The sequence below is a fragment of the Pseudophryne corroboree genome, chromosome 3 (assembly GCF_028390025.1).
Source record: "Pseudophryne corroboree isolate aPseCor3 chromosome 3, aPseCor3.hap2, whole genome shotgun sequence".
In the NCBI taxonomy this organism is placed as follows: domain Eukaryota; kingdom Metazoa; phylum Chordata; class Amphibia; order Anura; family Myobatrachidae; genus Pseudophryne; species Pseudophryne corroboree.
This window is the reverse complement of record NC_086446.1, coordinates 493470528-493483633: the sequence shown is the minus strand read 5'-3', so window position 1 is coordinate 493483633 and position 13106 is coordinate 493470528. Positions and strand designations below refer to the sequence as shown.

General features: G+C 47.5%; 1 protein-coding gene across 1 annotated transcript in view; it reads right to left on the bottom strand.

The window, feature by feature from the left end:
• Positions 1-13106, bottom strand: part of ELAC2 (elaC ribonuclease Z 2) — a 268918-nt gene that overhangs the window by 30757 nt on the left and 225055 nt on the right. The window contains exons 19-20 of the mRNA XM_063960954.1: positions 10172-10271; positions 9934-10054 (exon numbers count right to left, since the gene is read on the bottom strand). Coding sequence (XP_063817024.1) covers positions 9934-10054; positions 10172-10271 — 221 coding nt within the window. The remainder of the gene's footprint in view (positions 1-9933; positions 10055-10171; positions 10272-13106) is intronic.

Here is a 13106-nt window from a genome sequence, read left to right as displayed (position 1 = left end):
GGGAGGCACAAAGGGCGGTTGGATGTGTAGAACACCCTTCAAGAAAGTCTGAACCTCAGGGAGGGAAGCCAATTGTATCTGGAAGAAAATGGACAAGGCTGAAATCTGGACCTTTAAGGAGCCCAAACGTAGGCCCACATCCACAACTGACTGTAGAAAAAGGAGAAAACATCCCAGTTGAGATTTCACTGTAGGTAATTTCCTGTTTTCACACCACAAGACATATTTCTTCCAAATATGGTGGTAATGTTTAGACATTACCACTGTCCTGGCTTGGATCAGGGTTGGAATAACCCTGTCCGGGATCCCCTTCCGGGCTAGAATTTGACGTTCAACCTCCATGCCGTCAAACGTAGCCATGTTAAGTCTTGATAAACGAATGGCCCCTGTTGTAGAAGATCCTCTCGAAGAGGCAGAGGCCACGGGTCCTCTAGGAGCATCCCCAGCAGATCCTCATACCAGGCCCTTCTTAGCCAGTCCGGAGCAATGAGAATTGCTTGAACCTTTTCCCTTTTTATTCTTGGGATCAACGGAAGAGGTGGAAACACGTAAACCATCTGGTAGACCTATGGAGTCACCAGAGCGTCGACCGCCACTGCTTGTGGGTCCCTCGACCTGGAGCAATACCGCTTGAGCTTCTTGTTGAGACGAGAGGCCATCATGTCTATTTGTGGAATACCCCACAGACGTGTCAAGAACTCGAACACCTGTGGGTGAAGGCCCCACTCTCCTGGGTGGAGGTCGTGTCTGCTGAGGAAGTCCGCTTCCCAGTTAACTACTCCCGGAATGAAGATTGCTGACAGCGCCATTGCTTTCTGCCCAGAGGAGAATAATTGTTACCTCGGACATTGCTGCTCTGCTCTTCGTTCCGCCCTGTCAGTTGATGTACATTACTGCTGTTACATTGTCCGACTGAACTTGAATGGCGTGATCTTGAAGAAGATGCTATGCCTGCAGAAGGGCGTTGTAGATGGCCCTTAGCTCCAGAATGTTGATCGGAAGAATGGTTTCCTGACTTCCGATTCCTTGGAACTGTTCCCCCTGGGTGACTGCTCCCCAACCTCTGAGGCTTGCGTCTGTGGTTAGCAGGATCCAATTTTGAACCCCCGAACCTTCGACTCTCAGTCAGGTGAGAAGTCTGAAGCCACCACAGAAGAGAAATCCTGTCTTTTGGCGACAGACGTATCCTCTGGTGCATGTGAAGATGCGATACAGACCATTTGTCCAACAGAGCCAGCTGGATGGGCCTTGCATGAAACCTTCAGTACTGCAGCACCTCGTAAGAGGCTACCATCTTTCCCAGAAGGAGAATGCATAGATGCACCGATATCCGGGCTGGTTTTAGAACATCCCGCACCATCGACTGGATTACCAATGCCTTTTCCAATGGAAGGAATACTTTGTTCTTCTGTATCCAGTATCATCCCCAGGAACGAAAGCCTCAGTGTTGGTTCCAGGTAGGATTTTGGTAGGTTCAGAATCCACCTGTGATCCTGGAGTAGTCGGGTTGAGAGGGGAATGCTGTCCAACAACCTCTCCCTGGATGGTGCTTTTAATCAGCAGGTCGTCCAGGTACGGTATTACGTTCACTCCTTGCTTGCGGAGGAGAAACATCATCTCTGCCATTGCCTTGGTGAACACCCTCGGTGCCGTGGCGAGGCCAAATGGCAGGGCCTGGAACTGGTAGTGCAAACCGTAGATAAGCCTGATGAGGCGGCCAAATCGGAAAGGTACGCATCCTTGATATCCAGAGACACCAGAAATTCCCCCTCCTGCAGACCTGAGATCACCACTCTCAGACTCCATCTTGAACACCCTTAAGTAGGGGATCAGTGACTTGAGGCTTAAAAATAAGAATTTACTTACCGATAATTCTATTTCTCGGAGTCCGTAGTGGATGCTGGGGTTCCTGAAAGGACCATGGGGAATAGCGGCTCCGCAGGAGACAGGGCACAAAAAAGCAAAGCTTTAGGATCAGGTGGTGTGCACTGGCTCCTCCCCCTATGACCCTCCTCCAAGCCAGCTAGGTACTGTGCCCGGACGAGCGTACACAATAAGGGAGGAATTTTGAATCCCGGGTAAGACTCATACCAGCCACACCAATCACACCGTACAACTTGTGATCTAAACCCAGTTAACAGTATGATAACAGCGGAGCCTCTGAAAAGATGGCTCACAACAATAATAACCCGATTTTTGTAACTATGTACAAGTATTGCAGATAATCCGCACTTGGGATGGGCGCCCAGCATCCACTACGGACTCCGAGAAATAGAATTATCGGTAAGTAAATTCTTATTTTCTCTATCGTCCTAGTGGATGCTGGGGTTCCTGAAAGGACCATGGGGATTATACCAAAGCTCCCAAACGGGCGGGAGAGTGCGGATGACTCTGCAGCACCGAATGAGAGAACTCCAGGTCCTCTTTTGCCAGGATATCAAATTTGTAGAAATTTACAAACGTGTTCTCCCCTGACCACGTAGCTGCTCGGCAGAGTTGTAATGCCGAGACCTCTCGGGCAGCCGCCCAAGATGAGCCCACCTTCCTTGTGGAATGGGCCTTAACCGATTTAGACTGTGGCAGGCCTGCCTCAGAATGTGCAAGTTGAATTGTGTTACAAATTCAACGAGCAATCGACTGCTTAGAAGCAGGCGCACCCAACTTGTTGGGTGCATACAGTATAAACAGCGAGTCAGATTTTCTGACTCCAGCTGTCCTGGAACATATTTTCAGGGCCCTGACAACTTCTAGCAACTTGGAGTCCTCCAAGTCCCTAGTAGGTGCAAGGCACCACAATAAGCTGGTTCAGGTGAAACACTGACACCACCTTAGGGAGAGAACTGGGGACGAGTCCGCAGCTCTGCCCTGTCCGAATGGACAAACAGATATGGGCTTTTTTGAGAAAAAACCACCAATTTGACACTCGCCTGGTCCAGGCCAGGGCCAAGAGCATGGTCACTTTTTATGTGAGATGCTTCAAATCCACATATTTGACTGGTTTTAAACCAATGTGATTTGAGGAATCCCAGAACTACGTTGAGATCCCACAGTGCCACTGGAGGCACAAAAAAAGGTTTTGTATATGCAATACTCCCTTGACAAACTTCTGGACTTCAGGAACTGAAGCCAATTCTTTCTGGAAGAAAATTTACAGGGCCGAATTTGAACCTTAATGGACCCCAATTTGAGGCCCATAGACACTCCTGTTTGCAGGAAATGCAGGAAACGACCGAGTTGAAATTTCTTTGTGGGGCCTTCCTGGCCTCACACCACGCAACATATTTTCGCCACACGTGGTGATAATGTTGTGCGGTCACCTCCTTTCTGGCTTTGACCAGGGTAGGAATGACCTCTTCCGGAATGCCTTTTTTCCCTTAGGATCCGGCTTTCCATCTCCATGCCGACAAACGCAGCTGCGGTAAGTCTTGGAACAGACATGGTACTTGCTGAAGCAAGTCCCTTCTTAGCGGCAGAGGCCATAAGACCTCTGTAAGCATCTCTTGAAGTTCCGGGTACCAAGTCCTCCTTGGCCAATCCGGAGCCATGAGTATAGTTCTTACTCCTCTACGTCTTATAATTCTCAGCACCTTAGGTATGAGAAGCAGAGGAGGGAACACATACACCGACTGGTACACCCACGGTGTTACCAGAACGTCCACATCTATTGCCTGAGGGTCTCTTGACCTGGCGCAATACCTGTCCCGTTTTTTGTTCAGACGGGACGCCATCATGTCCACCTTTGGTATTTCCCAACGGTTTACAATCATGTGGAAAAAACTTCTCAATGAAGTTTCCACTCTCCCGGGTGGAGGTCGTGCTGAGGAAGTCTGCTTCCCAGTTTCCATTCCCGGGATGAAAAACTGCTGACAGTGTTATCACATGATTTTCCGCCCAGCGAAAAGTCCTTGCAGTTTCTGCCATTGCCCTCCTGCTTCTTGTGTCGCCCTGTCTGTTTACGTGGGCGACTGCCGTGATGTTTTTCCCACTGGATCAATACCGGCTGACCTTGAAGCAGAGGTCTTGCTAAGCTTAGAGCATTATAAATTTACCCTTAGCTCCAGTATATTTATGTGGAGAAAAGTCTCCATACTTGATCACACTCCCTGGAAATTTTTCCCTTGTGTGACTGCTCCCCAGCCTCTCAGGCTGGGCTCCGTGGTTACCAGCATCCAATCCTGAATGCCGAATCTGCGGCCCTCTAGAAGATGAGCACTCTATAACCACCACAGGAGAGACACCCTTGTCCTTGGATATTGGGTTATCCGCTGATGCATCTGAAGATGCGATCCGGACCATTTGTCCAGCAGATCCCACTGAAAAGTTCTTACGTGAAATCTGCCGAATGGAATTGCTTCGTAGGAAGCCACCATTTTTACCAGGACCCTTGTGCAATGATGCACTGTTTTTAGGAGGTTCCTGACTTGCTCGGATAACTCCCTGGCTTTCTCTTCCGGGAGAAACACCTTTTTCTGGACTGTGTCCAGAATCATCCCTAGGCACAGCAGACGTGTCGTCGGGATCAGCTGCGATTTTGGAATATTTAGAATCCACCCGTGCTGATTGTAGCAGTATCCGAGATAGTGCTACTCCGACCTCCAACTGTTCCCTGGACTATGCCCCTATCAGGAGATCGTCCAAGTAAGGGATAATTTAGACGCCTTTTCTTCGAAGAAGAATCATCAATTCGGCCATTACCTTGGTAAAGACCCCGGGGTGCCGTGGACAATCCAAACGGCAGCGTCTGAAACTGATAGTGACAGTTCTGCACCACGAACCTGAGGTACCCTTAGTGAGAAGGGCAAATTTGGGACATAGAGGTAAGCATCCCTGATGTCCCGGGACACTATATAGTCCCCTTCTTCCTGGTTCGTTATCACTGCTCTGAGTGACTTCATCTTAATTTGAACCTTTGTAAGTGTTCAAAAAAAAATTTTTTTTTTTTTTTTTTTTTTTTTAGAATAAGTCTCACCTAGCCTTCTGGCTTCAGTACCACAATATAGTGTGGAATAATACCCCTTTTCTGTAGTAGGAGGGGTAATTTAATTGTCACCTGCTGGGAATACAGCTTGTGAATTTTTTCCCATACTACCTCCTTGTCGGAGGGAGACTTGGTAAAGCAGACTTCAGGAGCCTGCGAAGGGGAAACGTCTCGACATTCCCATCTGTACCCCCGGGATACTACTTGTAGGATCCAGGGGTCCTGTACGGTCTCAGCGCCATGCTGAGAACTTGTCAGACGCGGTGAAACGCTTCTGTTCCTGGGAATAGGCTGCCTGCTGCAGTCTTCTTCCCTTTCCTCTATCCCTGGGCAGATATGATCTTATAGGGACGAGAGGACTGAGGCTGAAAAGACGGTGTCTTTTTCTGCAGATATGTGACTTAGGGTAAAAAACGGTGGATTTTCCAGCAGTTGCCGTGACCACCAGGTCCGATGGACCGACCCCAAACAAGTCCTCTTCCTTTATACGGCCATACTGTGCCGTTTGGAATCTGCATCACCTGACCACTGTCGTGTCCATAACATCTTCTGGCAGTTATGGACATCGCGTTTATTCATGATGCCAGAGTGCAAATATCCCTCTGTGCATCTCGCATATATAGAAATGCTCTATAGTCAATAAAATACTGTCCCTGTCAAGGGTATCAATATTTTTAGTCAGGGAATCCGACCAAGCCACCCTAGCTCTGCACATCCAGGCTGAGGCGATCGCTGGCCGCAGTATAACACCAGTATGTGTGTATATACTTTTTATTATATTTTCCAGCCTTGTCAGCTGGTCCTTGAGGACGGCCCTATCTATAGACGGTACCGCCACTTGTTTTGATAAGCGTGTGAGCGCCTTATCCACCTTAAGGGGTGTTTCCCAACGCGCCCTAACTTCTGGCGGGAAAGGGTATACCGCCCATAATTTTCTATCGGGGGGAACCCACGCATCATCACACACTTTATTTAATTTATCTGATTCAGGAAAAACTATGGTAGTTTTTTCACATCCCACATAATACCCTCTTTTGTGGTACTTGTAGTATCAGAAATACGTAACACCTCCTTCATTGCCTTTAACGTGTGGCCCTAATAAGGAATACGTTTGTTTATTCACCGTCGACACTGGATTCAGTGTCCCTGTCTGTGTCTGTGTCGACCGACTAAAGTAAACGGGCGTTTTAAAACCCTTGACGGTGTTTTTGAGACGTCTGGACCGTACTAATTGTTTGTCGGCCGTCTCATGTCGTCAACCGACCTTGCAGCGTGTTGACATTATCACGTAATTTCCTAAATAAGCCATCCATTCCGGTGTCGACTCCCTAGAGAGTGACATCACCATTACAGGCAATTGCTCCGCCTCCTCACCAACATCGTCCTCCTACCTGTCGACACACACGTACCGACACACAGCACACACACAGGGAATGCTCTGATAGAGGACAGGACCCACTAGCCCTTTGGAGAGACAGAGGGAGAGTTTGCCAGCACACACCAAAAACGCTATAATTATATAGGGACAACCTTATATAAGTGTTTTCCCTTATAGCATCTTAATATATATATAAGCATATCGCCAAATTAGTGCCCCCCCTCTCTGTTTTAACCCTGTTTCTGTAGTGCAGTGCAGGGGAGAGCCTGGGAGCCTTCCCTCCAGCCTTTCTGTGAGGGAAAATGGCGCTGTGTGCTGAGGAGATAGGCCCCGCCCCTTTTTCGGCGGCCTCGTCTCCCGCTCTTAACGGATTCTGGCAGGGGTTAAATATCTCCATATAGCCTCCGGAGGCTATATGTGAGGTATTTTTAGCCAAAATAGGTATTCATTTGCCTCCCAGGGCGCCCCCCTCCCAGCGCCCTGCACCCTCAGTGACTGCCGTGTGAAGTGTGCTGAGAGGAAAATGGCGCACAGCTGCAGTGCTGTGCGCTACCTTTAGAAGACTGAGGAGTCTTCTGCCGCCGATTCTGGACCTCTTCTTACTTCAGCATCTGCAAGGGGGCCGGCGGCAAGGCTCCGGTGACCATCCAGGCTGTACCTGTGATCGTCCCTCTGGAGCTGATGTCCAGTAGCCAAGAAGCCAATCCATCCTGCACGCAGGTGAGTTCACTTCTTCTCCCCTAAGTCCCTCGTTGCAGTGATCCTGTTGCCAGCAGGACTCACTGTAAAATAAAAAACCTAAGCTAAACTTTCCTAAGCAGCTCTTTAGGAGAGCCACCTAGATTGCACCCTTCTCGGCCGGGCACAAAAATCTAACTGGCTTGGAGGAGGGTCATAGGGGGAGGAGCCAGTGCACACCACCTGATCCTAAAGCTTTGCTTTTTTGTGCCCTGTCTCCTGCGGAGCCGCTATTCCCCATGGTCCTTTCAGGAACCCCAGCATCCACTAGGACGATAGAGAAAAGGGACTTACTGAACCGTCTGGTTTTGGCACCACAAACAGGTTGGAGTAATAACCTTTGTTTTGTAGTTAAAGTGGGACTGGAACAATGACCTGAGTTTGTACCAGTTTCTGAATTGCTGCCTGCAAAGTCATACCTGCTTCTGGAGAAGCTGGTAAGCCTGATTTGAAGAATCTGTGAGGTGGGAGTTACTGAAACTCCAGTCTGTATACCTGGGCAATAAAGGTCTTTGACCCAGGGATCCTGGCATGATGTTGCCCAAATGTGACTGAAATAACCCAACCGGGCTCCCACCTGCCTGTCTTCCAGGCAGTGCGGTCCACAGTCATGCTGAAGGCTTTGAGGAAGCAGACCCGGAGGTCTGATCCTTAGAACCTGCAGCTGCTGGTTTTCTGTGTTTACCTCTATTGCCTTTGAAGGCTGTAGAAGAACCTTTGAATTTGCCTTTTAATTTCACTGTCCGAAAGGACGCAGAGTTGGAGCAGAGTAGGTTTTCCTAGCTGGGGGTGCTGCGGAAGGAAGGTACGTAGACTTACCCGCCGTAGCCTTGGGATATCCACGTATCCAGTTCATCTCCAAAAAGGGCCTTACCTGTGAATGGTAGGCTTTCCACAGCTTTCCTGGAATTCGCATCCGCAGTCCACTGGCGTAACCACAAGCCCCTGCGTGCTGACACTGCCATGGCAGTGGTGCATGCGTTGAGCAAACCAAATTAATTTATGGCCTCCACCATAAAGTTAGCAAAGTCCTGAATATGCTGTAGGAGTAAAATTATCACCCCCCCACCTTCCATCCTGGGTAAGGAATCTAATCAGCCAATTAAGTTACCCGATTATTAGCAATGGCCTTAGTAATCCTTGCACAAGCAATAATGGGTCTCTGGACCACCCCAGCAGCAGTGTATAAAGATTTGAGAGTGGTCTCAATCTTGCGGTCAGCCGTGTCCTTTAAGGATGCTTTCCCAGGAACAGGTAAGACTATCTTACGTGACAACCTAGATACCGATGCATCCACAATCGGCGGGTTTTCCCATTTCTTTCTATCCTCCAGAGGAAAGGGAAAGGATGTAATTAACCTTTTAGAGATCTGAAACGTCTTGTCAGGATTAGCTCAAGTTTCTTCAAACAGAGCATTCAATTCCTTCGATGCTGGAAAAGTAGCTGAGGATTTATTTTTTACATTAAAATAAGATCCCTCCTCTACCTCCGCCACCTTGTCAGGAATGTGCATGACATCTCTAATAGCTTCTATCAGGGACTGTATTCCTTGTGACAGGACTGCATCCCCCCCACTCGCATCCACTTCACCCTCCTATGTGTCTGATGTATCGCCATCAGTATCAGCCTGCATGAGCTGGGCCAGAGTACAATATTAGTTATCATCCCCTTAATGGAATCCAACCATGGGGGTTCTGCCCCACTAGCCTGAGAATGTGTACTATTCTGTGTATATGGTAGAAAGTCTCCCAGGGAGGACAGACACGCTGCTGATCAGGAAACACAGTCCCTGGATATGGTAACGTGAAGGGACCCACACACACCCGCACACAGAAGGTGCACACAGTTTTTAACCCACACAGAGCCCGCAGGGAGACACAGAAAATGGAGCCAGCCACACCACGCCCTTTTAGCAAAGTAAAACTCAGCTGGGTTGCCACAATAAGTCCCTTAAGAGGGCTTAGTATTCTACAACACTCCCCCCCCCTTCTAAGACCCCCTGGTACCGCTGAAGAGATGTGGTGTCTTTGTGGAGGAGCTGCGCTACCCCGTGATGCCTGTGCAGAGGGAAAATGGTGTTGGTGAGCCACTGGATCCGTTCATAGTGAAGCTCCGCCCCCGTAATGGCATGCGGCTTCCCAGGTTTTTTTTATACTGGCCTGAGGTCTTTGTTTGCTTAACAGAGGGTTAGAACCCCTGTTAAGCTAGTTGGCCAGTGTGGGTAATCATTGGTGGCTCAGCGCACCCCTCACAGCGTGACACACTCATCCGCATGTCCTCCTGAGCCCACCGGAGTACAGCCTGAATGTCAGCGCTGCACTCCTACCCTTGTGCTGCCATTCCCGCCGGCGACTCGCTAACCAGGACGCCGGTGTTCTACTCACCACTCTTCTTTCTTCTTGCTCTGTTAGGGGAGGCGGCGTGCTGCGGGAGGGTATGCTTGCCGTGGTGGGGCATGCGAATGAGTCCCTCAGGAGCTCAGTGTCCTGTCAGCGAAGAAACAGGACCATTAACTCTTTAGGAAGTTGGGCCGTTCTCCCCCCTAAGTCCCACGAAGCAGGCATGCTGGTGCCACCCAGACCTGCCTGTAAAATAACAAACAGAAAATAAATGCAAAAACTCTTCAGGAGCTTCCCTAAGAGTGACCGGCTCTTCTGGTCACATTTTCTAAACCGAGTCTGGTAGGAGGGGCATAGAGGGAGGAGCCAGTGTACACTATTGATTTCTTAAAGTGCCCAAGGCTCCTAGCGGACCAGTCTATACCCCATGGTACTAATGTGGACCCCAGTATCCTCTAGGACAGTAGAGAAAATTACAAAATCAAATCATTCTTACTTACCCATCTTAATAAGTGCATCACAAGGCATGGTGTCACCAGAAAATACCAGTTTCCAGCCAGACTGATGGACAATAGCACAACCAAAAGCGTTGTTGCAATGCTTGACCAAACAGGTCTCAAACTAAGAGGAAGAAAAAAAAGACAGTCTTGAAATTCATGATTGCGACCAAAGCATATATACGCAAGTTTATGAAGGTTCTTGGTGGCACTATCTGGAACATACTGGTTAATAACTTACCTTTTCCAGCTGATAAGTCTTCAGAAGGGTAGCAATGAGATCTTTAACTTTGGGAGAGTCAACCTTTGAGTCCTCCATTAAAGCCCTTGATGGAATAAAGCTGAAACAGAACACACAAAAAAGTATCAGAGATGCCAACATCTTAGTGCTTAGCCTAGAAGTGGATGAAGTTCTAGTTAACCCCTTTATTTGGCAACGCTGGTCTCAAACACGCATTATGGATATGCTGTATTGGATATATTTTTTATCCCATCTGTGGCAGCGATGCTCTCAATCAACATCTACATTTGTGCTTTTATAGCCGTCTGTTTTCGAAGAGGCAAAATTCACAATTAGGTGAAAATAATTAAAAACAAGGGATTTTGCACACAAATACATACCGTGTTTCCCCGATAATAAGACACTGTCTTATTTTATTTTTTTCAACAAAAAACACCATAGGGCTTATTTTCGGGGTAGGGCTTATTTTAATTAACATTGACAGCAAATTTCACAGCCCCCAGTCCTCCTTTTACAGCCACCATGCCCCCAGTCCTGCTTTTACAGCCCCCAGTCCTCCTTTTACAGCCACCATGCCCCCAGTCCTGCTTACAGCCCCCAGTCCTCCTTTTACAGCCACCATGCCCCCCAGTCCTGCTCCTCACCTACAGCACTTTCCAGTTCCAGTTTTTCTTCATGCCTTCCGCCAGCGCCGCTGCTACTCCGCTCCCGCCGTGTACAGAAGCCGCGTGATGTGCGCGGTGACATCATGCGCAGGGCGCAATGCATCCCTGGGACTGGGAGCTGGAGTCTTCAACGGCTGATACAGTACTGTACAGCATCCCTCAAGCAGGGCGGCGGTGAAGGGGGTTAGCGGGGGTGGAGCTGGGGGCATTGAATTTAGTGCACGGACTCTGGTAATGGGAATTTTGATAGGGCTTATTTTCGGGGTAGGGCTTATTTTGGACCAATTTCCAAAAGCAAGGGTAGGGCTTATTTTCGGGGTAGGGCTTATTATCGGGGAAACACGGTAGTTTTAGCCGAATCCATTTGGGGGCACTGCTCATGGGTTATCAGAGGAGTCTGAAGAAGTAACATAGTAACATAGTATCTAAGGTTGAAAAAGACAATTGTCCATCTGGTTCAACCTATTTGTGGTCTCCTATGCACGATTATTTTGTATAAAATTTTGACTGAAGTTGCTGACTGCCGTTCCGATTAACCCCTCTTTTTTATAATAACCATAGTGCGTGACTATGCCCCGTAACCCTGGATATCCTTATCCATTAGGAATTTATCTAACCCATTCTTAAAGGTGTTGACTGAGTTGGCCATTACAACTCCCTCAGGCAGGGAATTCCGAACACGTATCGTCCTTACCGTAAAAAAGCCTTTACGCCGTATTGTGTGGAATCTCCTCTCCTCTAACCTGAGCGAGTGTCCACGAGTTCTCTGTGTTGATCTAACCAAAAATAGGTCCTGCGTAAGATCTGTATATTGTCCCCTTATATATTTGTAAATGTTGATCATGTCCCCTCTTAATATCCTCTTTTCCAGTGTAAACATGCCTAATCTTGCAAGCCTTTCCTCGTATTCCAGCGTCTCTATACCCTTAATTAGTTTGGTCGCCCGCCTTTGAACCTTTTCTAGCTCCAGGATATCCTTTTTGTAGTAAGGTGCCCAGAATTGTACACAGTATTCAAGGTGTGGCCTCACAAGTGATTTATATAACGGGAGTATAATACTCTCGTCCCTAGCATCAATTCCCCGTTTTATGCATGCTAATATCTTATTAGCCTTCTTTGCTGCAGTCCTACTTTGGGTACTACTGCTTAGTTTGCTATCTATGAGGATACCCAAGTCCTTTTCCAGTACAGAATCCCCTAATTTTACCCCATTTAGTAGGTAGGTGTTATTTTTGTTCTTGTTACCACAGTGCATTACCTTACACTTGTCTGTATTGAAGCGCATTCTCCATTTCGCTGCCCAAGCTTCTAATTTAACTAAGTCATTCTGAAGCGACTCCGCATCCCCCTCCGCATTTATAACTTTACACAATTTGGTATCATCTGCAAAAATTTACACCATGCTCTCTAGACCTTCTGTTAGGTCGTTAATGAAAATATTGAACAATAGCGGTCCTAATACTGAGCCTTGCGGCACACCACTTAGCACTTCAGTCCAAGTTGAAAAAGATCCATTAACCACAACACGCTGCTCCCTATTATCTAACCAGTTTTTGACCCAAATGCATATTGTGCTTCCTAGCCCTGATTCTTGTAGCTTGTAGATAAGTCTCATGTGTGGTACAGTATCGAACGCTTTGGCAAAATAAGATTACATCCACCTCTTTACCCTGATCTAGGTTTGCGCTTATTGTTTCATAAAAGCCAAGTAAGTTGGTTTGACAGGATCTGTCCTTCATAAACCCATGTTTATTCCTTTTAATGACCTTATTGACTTCAAGGAACTTCTGAACACTATCTCTTAGAATACCTTCCAATACTTTCCCCACTATAGATGTAAAACTAACTGGTCTATAATTACCTGGTTCAGCATTACTTCCCTTTTTGAATATAGGCACTACTTCCGCTATACGCCAGTCTTTGGGAACCATACCTGATATTACTGAATCCTTAAAGATCAAAAATAGCAGTTTTGCAAGTTCAGAATGAAGATCCATTAGAACCCTTGGGTGAATACCATCGGGACCTGGTGACTTATTAATCTTTAAATGTTTTAATCGGGCACAGACTATTTCCTCGCTTAAATAAGTACCTATCAGTGGGATATTCTCATTGTTGAGATTATATGTTAGTCCCTGAATTGGGTCCTCTCTAGTAAATACTGTTGAAAAAATAAGATTTCACTCACCGGTAAATCTATTTCTCGTAGTCGATGCTGGGACTCCGTAAGGACCATGGGGAATATCGGCTCCGCAGGAGACTGGGCACAA